The sequence below is a fragment of the Arachis ipaensis genome, chromosome B6 (genome assembly GCF_059453495.1).
Source record: "Arachis ipaensis isolate K30076 ecotype BB chromosome B6, ASM5945349v1, whole genome shotgun sequence".
In the NCBI taxonomy this organism is placed as follows: domain Eukaryota; kingdom Viridiplantae; phylum Streptophyta; class Magnoliopsida; order Fabales; family Fabaceae; genus Arachis; species Arachis ipaensis.
This window is the reverse complement of record NC_142441.1, coordinates 34,445,687-34,470,484: the sequence shown is the minus strand read 5'-3', so window position 1 is coordinate 34,470,484 and position 24,798 is coordinate 34,445,687. Positions and strand designations below refer to the sequence as shown.

Here is a 24,798-nt window from a genome sequence, read left to right as displayed (position 1 = left end):
TTAATTCTGATTTAAACTTTAATTTTTATTTTAAAATAGAAAAAGATATTATTTTTAGTTTTAGAAAGTATATTTTAAATTAATTAGGATTAGATATAAAAGGATTCTAGGGAATTAACTATTCCACAATTGGACCTCAACCAAAATACATTTTATCAGAATCCTTATTTTTCTCTCTGAACCATGAGCAACTAAACCTCCACTGTTAAGGTTAGGAGCTCTATCTATTGTATGGATTGATAATATTATTTTTCTATTTTAATTCATGTTTTGATTTATATTTCAAGAATTGTTTTCGTTCTTTATTTTATGAATTTGGGTGGAACGGAAGTATGACCCTCTTTCTAATTGAGTTCTTGTATAACTTAGAAAAACTCTTTACTTGAATAACAGCTTGAAAACAATTTCTCCTAAATTCTAATTATCTGGACTTAACAGGATATGTGACATATAATCCTCTTATATTTGGGTAATTAGGATTTCTGTGGCATCTAAACTAGAATTAAACTTCACCCCCTAATTGGAATTAATTAACCAAGGAATTAGCAGTTGATGAATTTTAGAGGAGACTAGAAAGGTCTAAGGAATTAGGGTCTAGTCACATATAGTTTGCCATGAATTAAATCTTGCATGATTATAATAAATTAATAAGAAAATTCAATCCAGAAAATAGATAACTCTGAAGCCTTAACTGTTTTCTCCATATTTTATTCCCAACTTATTTATTTGCCTGTCTTTTGTTTAATGCTTTTCGAATTCTCAAACACTACTTTCTGTTTGCCTAACTAAGTAAATCAATTAACCATTGTTGCTTAGTCCTTCAATCCTCATGGAATCGACCCTCACTCACCTGAGGTATTACTTGGTACGATCCGATGCACTTGCCGGTTAGTTTGTGGATTGTAAATACCGCACCAAGTTTTTGGCGCCGTTGCCGGGATTGATAGTGATTAACAATTATTAGTTGTTTGATTTCTTAGATTACACGTTTTAGTTTTAATTTTATTTAAATTTTACTTTAGTATTTTCGAAAATAAATAAATAAATAAATAGTACTAATATTTTTCTTAATTTTTGAAATTAAGTTTGGTGTTTCCTAGTTAGTCTTATTTTAACTTTTCTTATTTAAATTTTGCTTTATTATTTTCAAAAAAAAAAAAGAAGTCTGTTCTTTCTTCTTTGCTTTTCTGTTTACCACATGGTGCGTTTAATTCTTTTTGGTATTTTGTGTTAAGAAAAAAATAATGGAGAGAGATCACATGGGTTACTACTCACACCCAATGAGTGATTCTCATTATTGTGGATGGGGAAACTACCCGAATTTTTGGTTGGCAAAGTCAAAACCAAAGGAACTTCAGTGCTCCATGTTCTAACTATCAAGAGCCACCATCTCCCTATTCAAACCAAGAACCACCACCTCTCTATCCATATCAAGAACCATCATCTTTCTTCCCATATTAAGAGCCACCATCTCCCTATTCATACCAAGAACCATCCTCTTTTTACTCTTATCAAGAATCATCATCTCCTTCTTATTCATATCAAGAGCCACCATCTCCTTATTCATCTCAAGTACCATCAGATATTGAGCTTCTCATGAAAGAATTCATACATGATATAAAGACGAGTGTCAAAAATGTAGAGAAACATGTGCAGTCGATTATCAAGTCCCAGGAAGACGAACAAGCAAATTCCTTCCCAAGAGATATAATGCAAGATTCAATAGAAGAAAATGAGGAAATCAATCAAAAGAGTTTATACTCCAATGAATTAGAGAACTTTCCACCCTCACACATGGAAGAAGAGGAAGATGCAAAAACAAAGGAGGAAGATGCACAAACAAAGGAGGTTGTAAGGGATGAAAACAATGATGGAAATCTACACTCCAATGAAGTAGAGACTGGCATAGATAGTGAGTTTATTGAACCACCAATTCCAGAAGTTCTTGATGAAGGGTACACTCTAACCATCACACAATACCCAAATTTTGAAATCAAAGAAGTGAAGGAAACCAAGGAAAGCACTGATAAAGGGATTGTGACCAAGAAACCGAACAAAATATCCATGAAAAAGAGAAGGTCAGAAAAAAACAATCCAACCTCTACACCAACAAGCAAGGTGAATCAAGTTAATCACAATAAAAGAAAGCTTGTTCGGAGGAATTTATATCAGGGGGCACTAATTTTCACCTCTCCCCGCTTGGAGACATTTCTTTTAACCAACTAGAAGAAGAGGAAGAAAATTCAACAATCAAGTGTCAAGCTAGTGACATTAAAGAAGCGCTTGTCGGGAGGCAACCCGTTAATTTCGTATCCTTAGTTATTTTTCGTAGTAGTAGTTTTCTTACTTATTTGATTTTTATTGAGTTTTTACTATTTTTGTGATCATGCAGCTATTTTATAATAGGAACCGAACACTTTAAGCGACACAAAAAAAAAAACGAGCACACAACGCGCAAGCGTCACTGACGCGTACGCTTCATATGTGTGTGCGTGAAAAATAAAATTAGACAGAGAGTTGAGCAGGAGTGGGACTGGAACTGTGCTGGGCACACAAGCCGCATCACACGTACGCGTCCCTGATGCGTGCGCGCCGTTTGCGCTTTTCGCCACCCATGCGTGCGCATCCCTGACACGTACGCGTGACCCTGAAAAACGGCGTAAAAGGATGCATGGCCAGAGAGTTATGATGGTGTATGGTGCTGGGAACACAAATCCCATCACGCGTACGCATCCCAGACGCATGCGCGTCGTTTTCCAATCTTGGCCATCCATGCGTATGCGTCGCTTGAAATTAGCGCGATCCACGCATACGCGTCGCATGTGACGCCCAAATTAAACCCCTCAGCGCCTGATTTCAAATCATCCACCCCCAATCCTAATTTTCTCTTTTTCTTTTATCCTTTTATTTTTCTTTCATCATACTATTTTTTTTTATTTTTTTATGTCCCTCTCTGTTTTCAGTTCTTCTTTGCTTGAGGATAAGTAAACCTTTAAGTTTGGTGTTGTCGCTTCGCTTATGGCTTTTCTATGGGACCAAAGGGAGGCAAATCATCTTCACTGAGGAGCATAGCCGGAGGAATGAGTTGGCCACCAACATAACTGAGGTGGTTGAGTTCTTTTCATTCTATATTCCTTCCCGCTCTTACTATGTTATGTTCCGGTTTTCTGCTATTTTGATTTGTTTATTACATGACCCTTTATTAGTTAGATTCCTAGGTTCGAGTTTAGTTCTGTTATTTTGAAATTTTCTGTTAAGTGCTTTAATGTTGAAAGGTGTCTCATGTATTGCCCACTAAGCTTGAAATCAAAAAGAAAGAAGAAAAAGGGGACGTAATGTATGAGAAATTGAGTTAATTTTTTAGAGTAGTCTCATTTAATCAAATATGGTGGTATTTTTAGTGACTCTTAATGCATGACATGAATAGTGCATATTTAAATTTGAATCAAAGAATGTTGATTTACAAGGAATAGGGATTTAGAGAATAATTTTGACTTCTCTGAAATAAACAAAAATTTAATCCTTGAAGCAAAAGAGACAGCAAAAAAAAAGGATATAAAAGCAAGGTCCAAGGCTCTAAGCATCAATGACTAGGGAGGTCAGACATGATTAAAAGCTCAAAAAGTTGTTTCCCTAGTCATATTCTTGTGGTGTTCTTGTGTCATGTAATCCTTGAGACAAAACATTTAGAGTCGAGATCAATTGCAATTAACAGAGTATGCCAAAGGTTTTGAGCACCACTGTCTGGGAGTAGCTAAAAGAAAAATCAGAACTTCAAAAGAGTTCCCCAGTCAAGTGCTTGTGATGTTTCTGTGTCAAGTAAAGCTTGAGACAAAACATTTAAAGTCACGGCTAGCCTCAAGGTACAAAGCACCAAAGAAAAGAGAAAAATTGTTGTGTTCAAGGGTTAAATTGAGTTACAAAAGACCAGAGAATTCATAATATTATCCGGATTCTAATTCTGAATGACAGTGAGATTCTTCTAATTCAAAGGAGAGTGAGATGCCAAAACTATTCAAGATTGCAGTTGTGAACCCCACTGTAAGAAGAGACATGAGCTTAATCGAACTCTCATTCTCATGCAAATTCACACTCTAAGCCTATATTAGTTTGGTTGCTTGAGGACAAGCAACAATTCAAGTTTGGTGTTGTGATGCGTGAGCATCTTTCCTATCTTTTTCTAGTGAATTTGCATTTAATTTGTTGAGTTTAATCAAGAATTAATTATCTTTTAGCCACTATGGATGCTACTTTGAGTTGTGTGCAATTCTGTTTATTCTAGATAGAATTTAGTTGGATTTGATGGAGCTTCCGCAGAAAAAGATAAGAAGGCCATATAGAGCAGGAATGGCTTAAAGGATGGAGAGGAAGCTTGCACAAATGGAATCAGAACAAGAATTAAAGGAGATGACAGCGAGGAGCGAAACGTGCGCGTGCCTAACGCGTGCGCGTGATTTGGAGCTTTCCATGGCGACGCGTGCGCATACCTGATGCGTACGCGTGAAAAGCGAAGTTGCACAGTGACGCGTGCACGTACCTGACGCGTACGCGTGACACACGAAGAAGATCATCGACGCGTATGCGTGACTGACGCGTATGCGAGACATGCGCCACGTGCAGAAAACGCTGTGGGCGATTTCAGGCCGAGTTTCGACCCAGTTTTCGGCTCAGAAACACAGACTAGAGCCAGGGAATAGCAGACATTCAACGGAGATTCACACAAGAATGGTTATGACAACTCCAAGTTAGGCGTGGACCCTACGAAGCAAGTGGTCCCCATCCATCAATTGAAGACATGCTGATTGCTTTAATTAATTCTGATTTAAACTTTAATTTTTATTTTAAAATAGAAAAAGATATTATTTTTTAGTTTTAGAAAGTAGATTTTAAATTAATTAGGATTAGATATAAAAGGATTCCAGGGAATTAACTATTCCACAATTGGACCTCAACCAAAATACATTTTATCAGAATCCTTATTTTTCTCTCTGAACCATGAGCAATTATACCTCCACTGTTAAGGTTAGGAGCTCTATCTATTGTATGGATTGATAATATTATCTTTCTATTTTAATTCATGTTTTGATTTATATTTCAAGAATTGTTTTTGTTCTTTATTTTATGAATTTGGGTGGAACGGAAGTATGACCCCCTTTCTAATTGAGTTCTTGTATAACTTAGAAAAGCTCTTACTTGAACAACAGCTTGAAAACAATTTCTCCTAAATTCTAATTATCTGGACTTAACGGGATACGTGACATATAATCCTCTTATATTTGGGTAATTAGGATTTCTGTGGCATCTAAACTAGAATTAAACTTCACCTCCTAATTGGAATTAATTAACCAAAGAATTGGCGGTTGATGAATTTTAGAGGAGACTAGAAAGGTCTAAGGAATTAGGGTCTAGTCACATATAGTTTGCCATGAATTAAATCTTGCATGATTAGAATAAATTAATAAGAAAAGTCAATCCAGAAAATAGATAACTCTGAAGCCTTAACTGTTTTCTTCATATTTTATTCCTAATTTATTTATTTGCCTATCTTCTGTTTAATGCTTTTTGAATTCTCAAACACTACTTTCTGTTTGCCTAACTAAGTAAATCAATTAACCATTGTTGCTTAGTCTTTCAATCCTTGTGGGATCGACCCTCACTCACCTGAGGCATTACTTGGTGCGACCCGGTACACTTGCCGGTTAGTTTGTGGATTGTAAATACCGCACCAGTACTCTATTCAAGAACGGCTCATTAAAACCTAAGGAACATTATGTATTCCCAAAAAAGTGTGCGTCATTTTTAAATGATGTGTAACTGTCTTTCCAAATTTTAAGAATTTGAAAAGGTTGCATGTGCCCAGCACGAAGAATATTAAAACTTGTATTTTGTAACAAAATAACAAATTTTTAAGGGGCAATTTGTTAGTACAAAAAATTGATTTTTCTTGACCAGGGACCGTTTCGACTGCTAATGATTTCGACTACAGAAAAAGTATTTTAACTACAAAAGCAGAGACAGGTAAGATGAAGTCGAAGAAAGAGGATACAAAGAGACTCGAAGTCAAAAGGTAGTTATTACATTTTCTTGAGTATCAAGGCTTGCTATTCAACCTTTAGGTTGAGTAGAGAACATGGGTGCGAAATTTGAGGAGCAAGCTGGAGAAAATATAAGATTTGAAGACCAAGAAAGACGTGGGTGTCAAAATTTGGGGGACAAGATTCTTCATGGTCAAGGTAAGGTCATGGTTGAGAAAAAGAAGGAAGTAAGGTAGTGGACAACATGCTTCATGGCAAGTCCATCTCTATGGTCTATAAATAGTAGAAACTCAAAAGAATTCTGGGACTTCTTCAAGAAACACTAGATCATTACAGATAAAGCTCCGCCAAAATTTCCAACCCCAACAGCACAACGGAAGAACATAAAGTGTAAGTACATATGAGTGTTAAAAGTCAACTTCTAGTTTATTTTCTTTTGTTTTTTGTTTAATCCATTTCCTTTCATTTCTTTTCATTTTATTGTTATTCTAGTTTTCTTAAAACTCAAATTTTTACACTTTCATTTATTCAAAGTTTTCTTTATTTAATTATTTATTTCTTTATCCATTTTACTTCATTCGACATAAATTTGCTACCAGTATTTCGATGCAATTTATTTTAACATTGTCACTAAGTAATTTTCGGGTCGAACTCACTCTTTAATTGTATATGCTCTCCGAACTGAAATCTTGATACAAACTCGATTTGACACTATATCGAGAATACCAAAAATCGAGTGAAATAAATTAAAAAGTGAAAATAAAACAATGAAAGAAGCGTGTATTATTTTTAGGTTGAATAAATATTAAGTTGGACCCAATCCAAAAATTTAAAGCTCAAAAGTAACAGACTGCGTGGGTTTATGTTGGTCCACTGAACTTGACCCCAAAAATCCAAAAAACCTCATGAGTTGGATTTGTTGTGTGTACGTCTGAATCAGATTCAGAGAAAAAAAAAAAAAAAAAAAAAGAAAGATGATTGTTTTTTTTGGGCTAGACCGGTCCAGTCAGAAAACAACCCCACACGAACCGATTCCAAACAGGATGACCGGGTACAGACTACACCTAGCTCTAGCACCATCTGAGTAGCCATTGCACCAAGCATGTTGTCTAATTTTTCATGGCAACATTGGCTACATTAATGACAGTAATAAACTATTTTTTAATGGAAACAAAGCTCTAGACATGAAATGCAACCATAAAATAAAAACTAACAATATCTTGTGTGTCAATGGCTAATAGCCAAACTAATAGTAACAATGAAGGTCTGTTCAGTGCTTTCTTTGCAATATAAAAGGTTAGCATATACATGACATATATATACTCCAAACAAATTATTAATCTATGTAATGATAAAGTGGAAGCATATATATATATATATATATATATATATATATAGAGAGAGAGAGAGAGAGAGAGAGAGAGAGAGTATGGTGTATTTTTATGCTGAACCTTTTCATACAAGGTTCACTCATAATCTTCTCGGTTTCCACCATCAGATTGAAATAAGAAATTTGATCAAAACCATTTCTACTTTCAATCTAAAGGTGCAAAAGAGAAAGACCAGAACTGGATAAACACACCACAATTGAAGAGTTACAATGGTGTATGTCACTGACTCCACAATACAAATTCATAGGTTTTAAGACAGTAGCTATTGAATCATAGTAGTTTGTTATTGTTAAACTTGATTGTCGTGTTAAAATCATGGTTTGTCTTTACTAAGAGAAGCTTGTGAATCTCTCTCAGAGGGGACATTTGGGTTGATGTTCTTGATTGGCATCTCGTGATTGTGCTTTCCCTCATATGTAGTGACAAATGCTCTTGGATCATCTATTGCTCTCTCCACGTGCTTTCGAACATTACACTTCACATTTGTACATCTGTAGTAACTTCTGCAATATATGTCGGTTTATGTTATCAGAATAAAATTAATGAGAAAAGAAAAAGAACAAGATGCTAGTTAGTAGTCATATGAGTATGATTTTAAACTCTCTTTTGAGTCCTTAGTTTTAACTCTACATTTTAGAAACAGGAAGTAAAACTTGTAATTACCAACCTTTCAGGGATCATTTTATTAGCAAATTAATTTTTGGAGAGTATAAGGTGAAGATATGGTGGGAAATCTCACATCCACCATCTACATTACAGCCATACAGCAATACAAAGAAATGAAGAGATCATTAAAGCACTACAAAGCAGAACCGAAATTTCATTTTTTTTCAAAGATTTATTCTGACAGAGAGTGTATGCAACTTTAATTATTGGTACTAAAGAACAATCAATAAGTACAAACCTGGGATATGGATTGCCCTTCACCACCTTCTGCCCGTACTTCCTCCAGCGGAAGCCATCTCCAATTATCTCCGAATCTGTAGAACTCTGCAGCACAATGCGTGGCTCGATTAATGCTTCCTCTGACACTGCTGCTTCATTGGATCGACTCTCATTCCTCCTGAAGGAAGAGAAGCATTAACATAAAGTATATACTTTAATTAAAGACATGATGATGACAGTGAACTGAGCTCACAATTCAAAAAATAGAATTACTAATATCTTACTGGATTGAGAGTTTTACAAGAATGGAAAAGTATCAAGTTAATTTGTGCTAATTTCTCATGTGACAAATCACTTATCCATTTTTCAAATTAGTGTTAGAATATCTATTTATCCAATTAGACATTACAATGTTGTAGCAAGACCTTTTACCTTCTTTTACTTCTAGATTCTTCCTCCTCTGCCTCAAATCCTTTGCTTCCTTGCTCACATTCCCCACTTAGACCACACGAATTTTCCGGGCTTACCCCATATGCATTTAAAATAGAATCATTAGGCTGTGAAACTTTAACCCCATAAACCGAATTCGCAGGCAGCCCTGTGTCATTCTGGTTTTCTATTCTGCTATCATTCCTCTCACTGTGATTGTTACTCCACACATCTTGAGCCACTCCATCAGGCACCATTCCTGATCCTTGCATCCCTGCTGTTCCGCTGCGTTTAGGAGGCTGTGGCTTTGGATGGTTGTGTTCACCTTTATAAACAATTTCTGCAATCTGTCCATCAAATGATCTCTCAACCTTCTTCTTCACTGGACAATTAGGATGAGTGCACTTATAATAACTCCGCGGATACTCACTTCCTTTCACTTGCTTCTGCCCGTATTTCCTCCAGTTATACCCATCATAAGAAGGTCGATCGCAATTGATTGCGGATGTTAAAGCCTTCTGATCCTCCTCTATGTTCTGTTGCATCATCTTACAAGGTTCAGTAGTTTCAGAAGGTGGTGTAATGCTGTGACTGTGATAAAGATCAGAGCTCAGATTGGTTCCGAATCTTTCATGGCTGATATGATGAAGACCACCCTCCATTGATTGCCCGGATTGTTGCTGAATTGTACTGCAATTTCCCTTCTCCAAAGGAAGAGAAAAAGAATTGAGATAAAACATAAATGGATTTCGGAAGAGCTTCATAACAACAAAGAATTGTACTTCTTCCATTCCATTTTATTTGTGACTATGAAAATTTGGTACATCCTTCGATCAAAGATATTTACTTAAAACTACGGATAAAAGGAAGCAGAGGAAGTATTTCGATTTATCATATATGTACATATATACACTAACCATATTTGCCAAAAGAGAAACTGTTGTCCTTGACACAAGTTTTGCCATTGGTTTGTATATGAGGGACTGCTTGGTGTCAGAATTAGGACTCTTGTGGGAAGAATCACAAAGTGCAGCTCCAAAAATGTCATCCTGCAATTACAAAAAACCATAGGAATTGTAAAACCAAGAAGCTATGCAGGAAAGAGTCTGTGACTGCTAGACTGAGAGTTCACCTGAGAAGCAACAGACGGAGCGGGGGTGCGGTTCAGTGCCGGCTTGAACCTCACTGTCTTTGGTCTAATGGCAGAAACTGTTGCCTGGGAAGATTCAATTTGGGGTGATGAGGCATTAATGGCACCTGCAAGAAGCTCAGAGAAAGATCTGAAAGTATTACAATTAGGCCTTGAAGCAACTGGTTTTGCCACAACTACTCTCTCAGCTTCATCAATATCCATTTTCAGTCAGTACTTTTTACAAATAGATGGTCTGCAACTTCCACTCTTCCTCAGAAATAGCAGGAATTCCTCTTGATGATGGTTTCAACTCATCCTAAGATAAGGATCACCAACCTGGTACACCTAACATTATGCCAAGTTTTAATATTAGTTCCTAATACAGAAAGAAATTTCACTATCATGATTATGAGTCTCACTCATGCTACTGTGCCTGGTAAAGATGCCCAATGTAAACAAAAGAGAAGAGGCAGAGGCCATAAACAAAAGCAAAGATTTTAAAGAAACCAAATTCAAAACGATATATCTCTTTTCAGTTTCGAACATGAGATACCTTATTTATGTCTACTGTGTCATATGTCCTAATTAACTGTAAGACACTGTGGTGACTTTAATCCAGCTTATCATTTGATCATTTGATATGATCTAAAGTTGATACAGTGTCTATAAATACATTTTTTTTTCTTCACTTTATTTATTTAAATATCTTTTTCCAAATTTAATATATTCACATATATTAAACTATATTTTTTTGCCCGTGAGAGGAGAGGAGAGGTTGCTTTTTGTTTCTTTTGGTTGTAGTTTCAAGGACAGTACAGTTATAGTACCAAAACCATGATATATCATATATCACAGACTAAAATTATTTGAAACTTCAACTGCATTTAGCTACAAGAAGATCATCAATTAGGTTTTTGTATGGAGAAACATAGCAATGATTATGGAAACCATTTTTTAAGAATGTGTAATGTGGAAAGGAGTGTAGAAAATAGGAATATATTGTGGAACAAAAATTTTACTAGTAAACCAAATATTCATTTATTGTGTATAAATATATATATCTTATTTTATATCACTTTTTATGTGTATTTTTATATTCTGATATGTATATTGTACAAAAAATTATTATCAAGAGTTAACATGCATTCAATCATTATTATTTTAAGAGTATCCAATCATTTCTCTAATAAAATACTTCAATAGAAAAATCTTTTGTTGTATATATCTACACATTTATTGTATTCTCTATTTTCTCTATAATACTCTATCCTACTCTATAGTAGAATTAAGGAATAAAATGTCATATCAGTTGTTCAATTCATAGATTCTGAGACTTGAGAGACGACTAATGAAGCAATCCCAAGAGAGCTATCAATCATTCATTCTACCCTAACTAGGCTTAACCACGCAACAACACCATTCATTTTCGCAGCAATAAGAAATGTCCGTACAGGCACTTTCATTGAAAAGTTTGAAGAATGAAAAGAAAATTCTGATAATTTTATACATATCAGATATTCAGAAATAAAATAGAGGCACCAGCACCGACAAAACAATCCATCTATTTTGCTGGTCGCCCGCTTTTAATTAATATTCGATTAATTATTGTAACCTAAACTTTAAATAAAAACTGATGAAATTGGCCCACATACTCCTACACCAAAAAAAAAGTGACTGTCTAATACTCACAAACTTAATCAGTATAATCTCTAGCATTGAAATCCATTCCTAATAATCACAAAAGAAAAAGATTAGGCTAAAGTAAAGAGATTAGTAAAATAAAATTTTAATTAATATTGAATTTAAAAAAAATATTTAAAGTGAAAAGCTAATAAAATAATGAAATAAAAACTTAATTATAATTATATTTATAATTTTTTGTCATACATAAATTCTACTACTTTAATTCAAAAGTGATTGTACTTTTATTATTTTATTTTAGAAAAATTTTATCTTTGAATTTTTTATTTTTTTTATGTGTGAGTTTCATTATCTTAATTCAAAGATTATTAAATACTCATTTTTTTGCTTTACTAACTTTTTTATTTTAAAAGAGTTTAATTCAATCAAAAACTCATTTATTCTTAATTTAAAGATAATTAAACACTCGTTTTTTACTTTACTAATCTCTTAATTTTAAAAATGTTTCATCCCTTATTATAAATTAGAAGAAATGTTGTCCCAACTTTTATTATAACAGAAAATACTTGCGAAGAAATTGCTAACATTAATATAACAATGCTGCCCTCACTATGATTATAATAATATCTACTTTATTTCTACTATATATAATGAGGATAAGAGGCAGAGTTTGTGTATAATTTTTTTCCTTAAAATGCCCTTCCTCATATATATATAATTGTTAACTCAAAAAATTAAATTCATAATCTTTTAGTTTTAGTGTAACATAAGTTTTAAGACTTAACTAATTTAAAAAATTAATTTTAGTTCATAAAATACGTGATTTTTCTTTACCCACACACGTTATAAAGACTAAAGAGTATTGGTTCTTCGCATTTTTATATGGTATCATAATTATCCTCTAATTAAATATTTAGTTTGCGTAACCTTTTTTAATATACTTAGTTAGCACATATTCTTTCACTTGTTAAATAATATGTGAGACTCACTCTAATTAAGATTAGGGAAATGCTAGTTGTACAATATTAATCGGCCTTTAATCATCTTTTAATCAGATTTAAATAATATTTAATTATTTTTTTAGTGTAACATGTTTTTATTTTGTAGATACATATCTATAATTAGATTTTAATTTAAATTTAAATTTTAAAATCCACCCACTTCATTGGTGGTTACTATGAATTTGCTTTACTTTCGTAACTTCACGTAATAGATACAGTTTTTTAAATTCCTTATTCTATGGGACATTCACAGGCATTAGTGAATCCCAAACCAAAAAGGACGCTGCCAGCTGAATTCTCCATCTTGTCTTCATTGATGAAGACTATCATCACCTTCCAGCTGAAGCACTCTCTCATTTTGCATTGGTAAAAGGTATCATTATTTTTCACACATATATTTATGTAATTTGTTGAGAAATATCATGTTCAATATTTTTAATTATATTTTAATTTAAACATAAAAGCACTCTACTAATTTAATTGGAATAAGGTTGATCTTATTTAATTTTATTAATAAAGTTGTTGCAAATAAAGTACTTTCTACGTAAGTAATTTGAACAGAGAAGTAAAAAAAAAATCTGGAGTTTAAGAGAGAAGATGTAGTTGATATAGTCATAAAAATTTTGTTGTTATTTATCAATTATAACACATATGATAGTATGATATTTTATTCAAAATATTTTTAAAACACATCCAAAATCAGGCTAACTTTAAATATTTAAATTTAAACGTTAATAAACGGAATATATATATATATATATATAACAAAAGTGGATATATAAAAAATCATTTGTCAATACAAATGTAATGAGCCATATATTTGAGGTGATGAGCATAAAAACCCAGAAAATAACCTAACAAAGAAAAGCACGCAAACGATCGATATTGTACGAAAAAGCAGCTCCAATATCTGAGTTCTTAATTTACTATTATGGTTATGCCTTCTGAGGAAAGTTATAAGTAACACATATTATAGTAATTAAGATAATAAATTAAGAAGAATAAAGAGAATTAAGAACTAACCAGATATCCAAGACCACCAATTGAAGCAACATATATATACTCTTAAGCTAAAGAGAACCATATAATTCTGTGTCTTCAATCTTTTTCCCAATACAAACCCCGAGTTTAACCCCTTTCCTGCATTTCAACGAAATTCAATGTCAGATAAAAAGGGAAATAAAAATATAATGAATAATAAACCTAATAATAAGTTCCTAACTAAAACGCATCATGAAGGGAAAGATTGAAATTTACTTCGGATTCGAGCGTTTCATCAACGATAACATTAAACAGTGACCTTATTTTTTATGTACATATATATATATGCGTGGTGCTTTATACATATAGATATGGAATGAGGAGGGAAAAAAGAAAGAAGCTAAATAATGAAAGAGGGAGGGAGATAGGAAGGAATGTCACTGGGTTTTGTTCCTAAAAGATAAAGTTCTGAACCTAAACGACAGTGTTGCTCTTTTAAACATTTTAATAAAATCAAACTAGTCGTTTGTGAAATATATATATATACACACACAAAAATGTATCATATACGCTATATAAATAAATCACTACATATATTTATATATACTTTTACATATTAATTCATATATTTTTTAAATAAATAAAAAATTATTAGAATAATCAAAACATGTCATACAATAGAATAATCAAATTTCGAATAGATGAATAATCAAACTTATTTATGACAGTGTAATAAATATTTTTTATAAAATGTCAAATATATATTTTAATATAAGATAACAACCGATCTTAATATATATATATGTAGCATAATTGATATATATATATATATATGGTCAATACATTATTTTTTAATTAGTTAATGAAATTCATAAATAGTTAATAACTAAAATATCTTTAATGATGGCTAATAAACTATAATTTAAATGATATAATTTTTTCATTTTTATCTAAAGATTTTGAGTTCGAATTTTACTTCTAACTTTTTTTTTAAAAAAATATCTTTAATGATAATAGTGAAATACACTTTATCAGAAAACTACCATTTTGATACTCGAAAAAAAATTTAGATTTTACAAAATGGATCTCAAAAAAAAATTATGAAGAATCATGCTCTATACAAGTTTTAGCATTCAAATTTCAATGCAATTTTTTTCTCAAGTTTACTTAAAAAAAATTTATGTACTTTCATCTTTTTAGATTTGGTCATTTTGTTTAAGTGATTTTTTTTTACATTTGTTTCATGTGAATGGCACAAAATTGAAAACAAAACGTCTAGATATTTGGACTCATTTTGTGTATATACCTTCTAAATTATACAAGTATTAAAAAAATTAGATGAAGGTGAGAGAATGTTTATTATAGTGCATGAGTTTGTCATGAAGGATTAAGTTTCTCCGAAGTGAGTAAAAGAGTTAGAAAGTAAAATTTTAATCTTCTTTTAATTAAAATAGTAAAACAAATTATAAACTTACATATATATTAAAAATTTAAATTAAATCCCATAAAAAAATTAAATTAAATATTGATTCAATTTTCACTTTTTTCTTGTTGAGTAAACTATTATTTTGACCTAAAAGTTTTAATTTTTGGTAAAATAACACTTTAAAAAAAGATTTTTTTTATCCTCGCCTTAGTTTGAAAAAATACACCAATTATAGAAAGATATAAATGAAAAAGAACTCTTAACACAATTTTTTGTAAGTTTAGATTTTTGGCTTTTTGTTGAATAAAAAACACAATAATTTTAGAAAAATAATTTAAAAATAATTTTTTCAATTTTTTATATATAATTTCAAAATTTTTTTAGAATCAAAATGATAATTTATTTATTTATTTTTATCATATTAAAATTCTAGAAGAAGATAAGAGTGGTATTTTAGGGAGGGAGGTAGGGCTGGAAGTGAGTCGAGTTGAGTCGAGCTAAACCAAGCTAAGCTGGGCTCACAAAAATTGAGTTTGGCTCATAGTTCGATTCATTAACAATCAAGCCTATTTCTTAAACTTAAATTTGGTTCACCAAAAACTCACGAGCTGGTTTGAGCTCACGAACTGGCTCAAATAATAAGAATATAATTTATAATTTTATATCAATAAATTATAACTTATATATTTTAAAAAATATTTAAAAAGATCAATTTTATATATTGTTTATCTATTAATAAATTATAAATTTTTTATTTATGACCTACATTAAAATTATATATAAAAAATAAATATAAAAATTTAAATAATTAAGATTATTAATATATATATAATAGTATAGATTAAATGCATATAGAATATGTGTATTAATAATTTTATATATTTAATCGAGTTAATTTATAAGTTAATGAATTGAGTTTATCTAAACTCAAATTCGACTCATTTAATTTATAATTTTAATTTAAATTTGACTCATTTAATTTATAATTTTAATTTTAAGTTCAAATTTAACTCACTAATTTACAAGTTTAACTTATTAAATTATTAACGAGTCAAATTTAAACTGAGTGATGAATGAACTAGCTTGTCCAAGTGTCAGCGGTAGAGGGAGGGAAGGGGGTATTGGGAAATAGGAAAGGTAAGAAGAGGCTATGAGATTGGAAGTGGCGGATGGGAATATGGAAATATGGAGGGAGAGTGAGGATTGAGGAGTGAGAAGCAATCCCAAGAAGTGTTGTACGGCCAACTAACTGTCTGAGTGGTGAGCGTAGTTGTTTCTTGTTTGACCATTCGCTATGCTTCGTTTGTTTTCTTAATAATGTGGTCACGATGACTATCGCCTTTCTAGTGGGACAACCCCGCCCTTCTCTCTTCCCATCAATTCCCATACCAACTCCTGTCTTACTTTGACTCCTCTACATATGGACTCACATGAATTCTTCTACTATCATTTTTTTTACTTTAATTATTTTATTAATTTTTATAATTTTATTAGATTTATAATTAAATTTTATATTTTTTAATTAAATATGTATACTATTTTTATACTATTATAAAAAAAATGATAAAATCGCGTCTTAGATAATTTGGATATGTAAGAAGAAGACCGACAGAATATTCAGTTAGAAAGATAGATGAAATAGAAGATAGACAAGAGGTGAAAGATAGAAGAAGACTTAGAAAAATCATCCATGAAGTGATCAAACGAGATCTATATATAAACAGTCTCTCTATAGACATGGTATATGATAGAGGCCAATGACATCGTTTGATATCCATATAGGCGATCTCACCTAGTGGGACAAGATTTTGTTATTGTTAACTTGTTATTTTATACTATTTTTAATTTTATAATTAGGTATTTACTAGTATAAAAAATATTAGAATTAAGGTAATATTTTTTTTTTACAAATTAAAAATACTCAATTAAAAACTTAATTAAATATTTGACAATATATTTTTGAAAAGAAATATTCTGTTAATTTTAATATTTTTTATACGAAAAAATTTAATTAATAAATTAAAAATAATGTAAGGACTCAATTGAAAAAAAAAAAATATAGAGACTTAATTACAAATTTAGTAAAAATATAAGAACTAACAAAATAATTTAATTTAATTTTTTAATGTTTTATTAATAAAAATTCAATATATATTTTTAAAAATTTTTATTTATTATTAACTTGGTAATTTTATAAACCTTTTAAAAAAGATCTAATGAGAAATTAGAGGAAATTAAATTTTAGTTTGTCAACATTAGCCAACTTTAATATTTATGTTTATAAGTTATGATCCAGGATTTAAGGTGAATAAAATTATTTTAAAAAAAATAATTAATGTTGACTGAAAAGATGAGTTACTTAACATTACATATACCTAATAAGAAAGTATAGAGAGACAATAATATTAGTGTACAATATGTAGAATAAAGATAAAAAAAATTAATTCAAATGATAATTAAGTTAATTAATTTTTAATTATTTCTAATTTTAAATTAAAAAAATAAAAATTTACAACAGCGGCAGTTATATATACTGTAAACTTCCTTTTTCGCATGTAACGTGACTTCTTCAGGTACCTTCTTCTCCTTCAGTCTCTTCCCTTCTCACCGGTGAAAACTCCGCCATCAACATCAATCGCCGCCGCCTAGAGGACCAACCGACGTCGCATTGCGCCCCGCAAACGTATGAATCGCACACTGTGCGTCATTCACGCAGCCTCCTAATGTGCGGATGTGTGGCCCCCTCCTGCAGCTGGAAGATTCACCGTGACAGCGTTTTCATCAGTCGGGGAGTTTACTATGATTCAACATGCGGCCATGCGGCCCCGTCTCTCAGATCCATCCGAAGCCGCACCCATGATTTCCAAATAAGGAAAGCCAGCGTAAAATCTAAATCGCCATTGGTAGTATGTGTGCAGAGTGTCAAGTATTAAAATCTATACCAAGAGTAAGCTTAAAACTTCATCATTCATGGTCAATTAACTAACTCATCTTCAAAATTTTAATCCAATTTCAAAAAGAAAAAAACTATTCGCTATTTTTTTCCTTTTCTACTGCCTTTCCTTGGTTCTTTCATGCTTTGACTTCACTTTAATTCTTCTCAAGTTTCTACCACCCTAACAATAATTTTAAAAATTTAATTCCAAAAAATGTCAAATATGTTGGATGATCAATTTACTGTGTATGTAGATAGTTATTTTAATTCTTAATTGGAAGATTATTTTATTCAATTTGGTTTAAGTATATAATTAACAAATGTTGGATGGTCATTTTACTAGGTAGTTAGATGATTATTTTAATAACTACGTGGATAGTTGTTTGATGGCCGGTGAAGTAGCTTTTAACGCTGGAGAAGTGAGATGATTGATGAGAGTAGGGTAGCAGACGGTTGGGGGCAATGAAGAGGATGTTTGGATAAATTCCTTTAGTAAATTAGGGTTGAGATGGTTAATATTTTGAAATAACTGTTTGGGATTTTTTTCTCTTGTATTGGGCCAAATCTAAAACCCATTGTATATATTATCAAGATTTCTCGTTATCTCCCTAGTGAAATTCCTATCTAATTTATTGGCGAAAGATAAATGAAAACATTTATAAGGTGGCATTTACAGTGCCTATAGTTACAGTAACTAGATAAGTATTAACTAATATTAAAGTCACAATTGGTAATATTTTTATTTTATAAATTAAAAAATATTATTAAATAATAAAAATATGTTATTTTAAATTTAGTAATACTTTTAAAACATCTTGTCTGCCATAACATAGACACCATAGATGGTACCCACAATATATACTAGCAAATTATTTTGCTTTCTTTCTCAAAGAATAATAAGTGTCTTATTTATATATTTTTAATTTATTTAATTTATTTATTTATTATAATATTAATCTTTATTTTTAATAATATAATTTTTTTAGCATAATTTTCGATCATTTTTATTCATATTTTATTTTATTTTATTAATATTATAGAACATGTAAAACACACAATAATAATAATAATAATAATAATAATAATAATAATAATAATAATAATAATAATAATAATAATAATGTGGTTGTATGTACGACAAACTCATAAAATAATTAATAATGATCAACGAGGATGATCGATGACGATGTCATTAATATCTAGAACGAAAAATTAGGGTTTCTATTGCAGAGTAAAGTAATATGGTTGTAACTTGTAAGTATATAAAGTTAGTTGAGGCGTTGACCATTTGGAATGTTAGTTAGGGTAGGGTTGGGAAGTGGAGGCGTGGGGTGGTGGAATCCTTCATCAGCTTCATTATTCGTATATTTTCATACCCAAACTCACTCATTACACCAAACAAATAATTCAATGACTGGTAGTTGTGTCATTGTGTCTCCCCGGTGACCAAACAAGCAAACTGCATATCATTATCCATACTTTATCAATAATTTATCTATCTTTGTCTTTTTATTCTACGAGAATTCATCAATTACATATAAGTTAGTTAGGAATTGAGTGGGAAATTCATTATTATTAGACATGCTGCTCAAACTTAATCAATTGGATATTCATAACATTACTTATCAGGCATGGAAATAACTTTTTCGTGACTAGATATGTTAGAATGCTACGTACTTCAAATTAAATCAAACACTTTGTAAGTACTTTTGATTGATCAATGCCTTTTAAATTATTAGAGGATGATGATTTGAAGTTTTTAAAATTTAATCCTTTAAAATCTAAAATGCACACAAATATATTCACAACATTTATTTTTTTTTAACGATACAATATCATTCTCCTTTATTAGTAACTAATGATAATTACTGATGTGAAATATTAACTCATACACACAACTATTAAGTGTTTACGTGTGTAAACTGAATAAATTAGTCTCTATAAGAATAAAAAACAAAACAATGCTGGAAGAATTTAAAAATATCAAAAAAATCCTTAAAAAGTTTTAAAATAATTTTTTTCAGATTATTTACATATAATTATTTTTAAATTAATAACTTTTAATTTATAAAACTTTTTATCTATTTATTTCAAATTTAATTATTTATATATACAAAAGTTTTCTAAGAAAATAAATTATATATTATTTTTGAAAAGATACCATTTTTTAAAAAGTTAAATAATTTAAAATAAATGAATCCATATTTATTTTTGACCATACAAAATATTAATTTAGTTTAATTTAATTTATAAGTATCATATTCTATAATTATTCTTTAATAATAAAAAAAAATGAGCTAGTGTTTGAAGAAACGAGAAAATTTTTATTTACTATAAAATTTTTCACATTGAAAATATTATACTTATGGAGGCAACATTTGTAGATGATATGATATGATTATATATAGAAGCCCTTCAATTATATTTCAGTACTCATCAGTACAAGTTCTAGAGTTCATCACTAACATTTATAAAATGCGTAATATATAACGATAAGTTATACTTTATTCCTAGGTTTCACTGAAAGTTAACGGGGTTTCACTGTTAACGTGGTATTTTATTAGAATTTAATTTTAATATATTCATCGTATAAAATAATTTTATATATATATTTAATTATATAATATTATATTAATAATAGTAATAATTTTTTATGTTAATTATATGAATAATTATTTAAAAAAATAAATATAATTATATAATTATATAAAATATTTTATATTATTAATATATTTGATATAATTGTTATAAATTGGTTATAAAAATTCGGCATATACGTTATAGGTTGACTATTAAAATTATAACAATAAATCAGAACGTTATGATATACCTTTATGTGTTATCACTATAATTCGATAGTGGCAAAAAAATAATCTCTGACTACTTACTTATCATTATAAAAGAAAGTAATCAGAAGAAAGGTAAAGCATTCATTTTCTAATCTAAGAATTACCTGAAATAAAGCTTATTAACATACTGACTTGAGCGTCAGAGAATCTTTTTTCAGGTGCCCACCTCCTTGTATGTTCACAAGGTGCCGACTGCCGAGGTATAACTCGTCTTAAAGGAAAGCTTGAAGGAAGTCGCCAAGGAACGAGTTATACCCAAGCCAACCCAAATAAGAACAGTTGGCGCCTATCGTGGGGCCGAGAAATAAAAACCTTTTTCTTTAGGCCCAAAATTTTTATGTTCGCCTATGGCTGACCAACCTTCTCCTACACCATTCGAGCTTCTTTGGATGGTAACTGAGTTACAACAGGCTAATCAGCGCATGGCGGAAGAAAACCAAAGAATGGCAAACGAAATAACCGAGTTAATCAATGCTTGAATTGAAAATAATGATGATCATAATGAGCGACTAGAGGACGAGGAAGACAATTCTGATCTAACACACATCTTCGAAACTCAACGGCGAGAACAAGATTCACAAGCCAATGACGACGATGAATTGGACAATGTCGTTGGTCCATTCACGGTGGATGTTAGAATTTTCAAATGCCCAAAAGGTTCACTTTGCCGACGACTTTAACTCCTTATGACGGATTGGGCGATTTGAAGAAGCACATCAAGACCTTGTTTTATGTCGTTACTTTCCTACTTTTTTAGCTGGTCCTGCACTTGATTGGGTTTTTTCTTTTCCTATAGATTCTATTTTCCGTTTTCAGGAATTGGCGAAACTATTTGAAGATTAGTTCGCTGCATCTTCTATTTATCTACATGATTCCGACTACTTCAACACAATCAAGCAAGGACAAAACGAAAGTCCGAGAGACTATATTACTCATTTTACGAAGGTGGAAATAACCATCCTAGATCTCCATCCTGAAGTACATTTACATGCCATCAAAAGCGGACTTCGGCCAGGAAAATTTCAAGAAGCAATCACAGTAGCAAAACCGAAAATACCCACCGAGTTTTGCGAGAAAGCTAAAGGTCAAATGGAGATTGAAGAACTCCATCAGGCTCAAAAGTTGGAAAAAAGCCACAACAATAAAGACGACGATAAATCTCGGGATAACAAAAATACCTTTAAGTTAACCCCCCTGTTATGACTCCTGTACACAATTCAACACCAAAAAGGAAGAGATAATCAAAGAAATCATGAATGCAAAGCTAAATCAAGCCTCCTCGGAAAGCTGGAAATTACCAGGACATGAAAAATGTAGAAGTTGTGAAGAAGAACTAAGATTATGAACGTGCGTATTAAGTTTTTAGTGCCGTTACCAAGGAACGAACAATCACGATTTTGTGCACCAAGTTTTTGGCGCCGTTGTCGGGGATTGTTCGAGTTTGGACAACTGACGGTTCATCTTGTTGCTCAGATTAGGTCATTTTATTTTAATTTTAAGTTTTTGTTTTTATTCTTTTATTTTCGAAAAAAAAATCCAAAAAAAAAAATTTATAAAATCATAAAAACCAAAAAAAAAAAAAATTTGTGCTTCTTGTTTGAGTCTAGTGTCAATTCTTAAGTTTGGTGTCAATTGCATGCTTTTATAATTTTCTTTAATTTTCGAAAATTCATCATATGTTCTTCATGATCTTCAAGTTGTTCTTGATGATCTTCTTTGTTTGATCTTTGCATTTTTATGTTTTGTGTATTTTCTTGTTTTTCATATGCATTTTCAAATTGTTAGTGTCTAAAGTTTGAAAATTTTTAAGTTTGGTGTCTTGCATGTTTTTCTTTTCTTAAAAATTTTCAAAAATAAGTTCTTAGTGTTCATCTTGACATTCAAAGTGTTCTTGCATGAATTGTGTGTTTTGATCCAAAATTTTCATGCATTGAGTCTTTTTGTATTTTTCTCTCTCCTCATTAAAAATTCAAAAATAAAAAAAATATCTTTCCCTTATTTCACTCATAAATTTTCGAAAATTTGAGTTGACTTTTTCTAAAATTTTTAAAATTTAGTTGTTTCTTGTGAGTCAAATCAAATTTTCAATTTAAAAATTCTATCTTTTTCATTTTTTCTTTCATAATTTCGAAATTTTCAAAATTTATTTTCAAAATCTTTTCTTATTTCCATTTCATAATTTCAAAATCTTTACTAACAATTAATGTGATTGATTCAAAAATTTTAAGTTTGTTACTTGCCTATTAAGAAAGGTTCATTCTTTAAATTTTAAAATCATATCTTTTAGTTTCTTGTTAGTCAAGTAATCAACTTTAATTTTTAAAAATCAAATATTTTTAATTTCCTTTTTAAATCTTTTTCAAATTAAATTTCAATCATATCTTTTTCATTTTCAATCATATCTTTTTGAAAATCAATTTCAAAATCTTTTCTAACTTCTCACTCTTTCAAATTTGATTTTCAAATCTTTTTCAATTAACCACTTAACTTTTGTTTGATTTTAAAAGTTTTCTATTTCAATCATATCTTTTTCAAAACCACCTAACTAATTTTCTCTCTCTAATTTTTGAAAATTTCTAACCCCTTTTTCAAAATTTGTTTTAATTAACTAATTGTTTTAATTTTTAATTTTAATTTTACTCCTTCTCTTAATTTTCGAATTTTAACTTTAATTTTAAATTAAAAACAAAAATATTTTTATTTTATTTTATTTAATTTTCGAATTCTTCCCTCTCTCATCTCCTTCTAATTATTTATTTATTTACTAACACTTCTCTTCTACTCAAAAATTTGAACCAACTCTTCTCCTCTGTGTTCGAATTCTTATCTTTTCTTTCTTTCATCCTTCTCTTCTTATACTCATATATGGAATCTCTATACTGTGACATAGAGGATTCCATATTTTCTTTTCTGTTCTCTTCTTTTTCATATGAGCAGGAACAAGGATAAGAACATTCTTGTTGAAGCTGATCCTGAACCTGAAAGGACTCTGAAGAGGAAGCTAAGGGAAGCTAAAGCACAACTCTCTGGAGAAAATCTGACAGAAATTTTTGAAAAAGAAGGAGACATGGCCGAAAATAATAATAATGGTGGAGATGCAAGGAAGATGCTTGGTGACTTTACTGCACCAAATTCCAACTTGCATGGAAGAAGCATCTCAATCCCTGCCATTGGAGCAAACAATTTTGAGCTAAAGCCTCAATTAGTTTCTCTGATGCAACAGAATTGCAAGTTTTATGGACTTCTATCAAAAGATCCTTTTCAGTTCTTAACTGAATTCTTGCAAATCTGTGATACTGTTAAGACCAATGTGGTTGATCCCGAGGTCTACAAGCTTATGCTTTTCCCGTTTGCTGTAAGAGACAAAGCTAGAATATGGTTGGACTCTCAACCTAAAGATAGCCTGAACTCTTGGGATAAGCTGGTCACGGCTTTCTTAGCCAAGTTCTTTCCTCCTCAAAAGCTTAGCAAGCTTAGAGTGGATGTTGAAACCTTCAAACAGAAAGAAGGTGAATCCCTCTATGAAGCTTGGGAGAGATACAAGCAACTGACCAAAAAGTGTCCTTCTGACATGCTTTCAGAATGGACCATCCTGGATATATTCTATGATGGTCTATCTGAATTATCTAAGATGTCATTGGACCATTCTGCAGGTGGATCCATTCACCTAAAGAAAACTCCTGTAGAAGCTCAGGAACTCATTGACATGGTTGCAAATAACCAGTTCATGTACACTTCTGAAAGGAATCCTGTGAGTAATGGGATGCCTCAGAGGAAGGGAGTTCTTGAAATTGATACTATGAATGCCATATTGGCTTAGAACAAAATATTGACTCAGCAAGTCAATATGATTTCTCAGAGTCTGAATGGATTGCAAGCTGCATCCAACAGTACTAAAGAGGCATCTTCTGAAGAAGAGGCTTATGATCCTGAGAACCCTGCATTAGCAGAGGTGAATTACATGGGAGAACCCTATGAAAACACCTATAATCTCTCATGGAAAAATCATCCAAATTTCTCATGGAAGGATCAACAAAAGCCTCAACAAGGCTTTAATAATGGTGGAAGAAACAGGTTTAGCAATAGCAAGCCT

The 24,798-nt window shown here is 31.0% G+C and overlaps 1 protein-coding gene and 1 non-coding gene across 5 annotated transcripts; both read right to left on the bottom strand.

Moving 5' to 3' along the window:
• Window positions 1–7,355: 7,355 nt before the first annotated feature.
• LOC107648656 (WRKY transcription factor 44) lies at window positions 7,356–14,004 on the bottom strand. 4 transcript variants are annotated; one of them, XM_016352458.3, is made up of 7 exons: window positions 13,772–14,004; window positions 13,538–13,654; window positions 9,873–10,217; window positions 9,658–9,789; window positions 8,744–9,441; window positions 8,331–8,489; window positions 7,356–7,929 (listed from the first exon to the last, which is right to left on the bottom strand). In XM_016352458.3, the coding sequence occupies exons 3-7, from the start codon at window positions 10,092–10,094 to the stop codon at window positions 7,740–7,742; spliced, it is 1,401 nt and encodes a 466-aa protein (XP_016207944.1). In that variant the 5' UTR covers window positions 10,095–10,217; window positions 13,538–13,654; window positions 13,772–14,004; the 3' UTR covers window positions 7,356–7,739. The 4 variants fall into 4 exon arrangements, with proteins under 4 accessions (XP_016207944.1, XP_016207945.1, XP_016207946.1 ...); XM_016352459.3 differs by having other exon boundaries at window positions 9,873–10,208; window positions 13,772–13,911; XM_016352460.3 differs by lacking the exons at window positions 13,538–13,654; window positions 13,772–14,004 and adding an exon at window positions 10,426–10,555.
• Window positions 14,005–24,174: 10,170 nt separating this feature from the next.
• Window positions 24,175–24,282, bottom strand: LOC148555111 (small nucleolar RNA R71). The gene has a single exon (XR_015887019.1). It is a non-coding gene; the product is annotated as a small nucleolar RNA R71 (small nucleolar RNA).
• Window positions 24,283–24,798: the final 516 nt, after the last annotated feature.

Bases quoted from the DNA above. Each gene is read 5' to 3' on its own strand.
- LOC107648656 (XM_016352458.3), bottom strand. From the start codon at position 10,094: ATGGATATTGATGAAGCTGAGAGAGTAGTTGTGGCAAAACCAGTTGCT. The intron at 9,790-9,872 runs GTGAACTCTCAG...TTGTAATTGCAG, and splicing joins CTCCGTCTGTTGCTTCTCAG to GATGACATTTTTGGAGCTGC. The intron at 7,930-8,330 runs GTTTGTACTTAT...CATATATTGCAG, and splicing joins AAGGGCAATCCATATCCCAG to AAGTTACTACAGATGTACAA.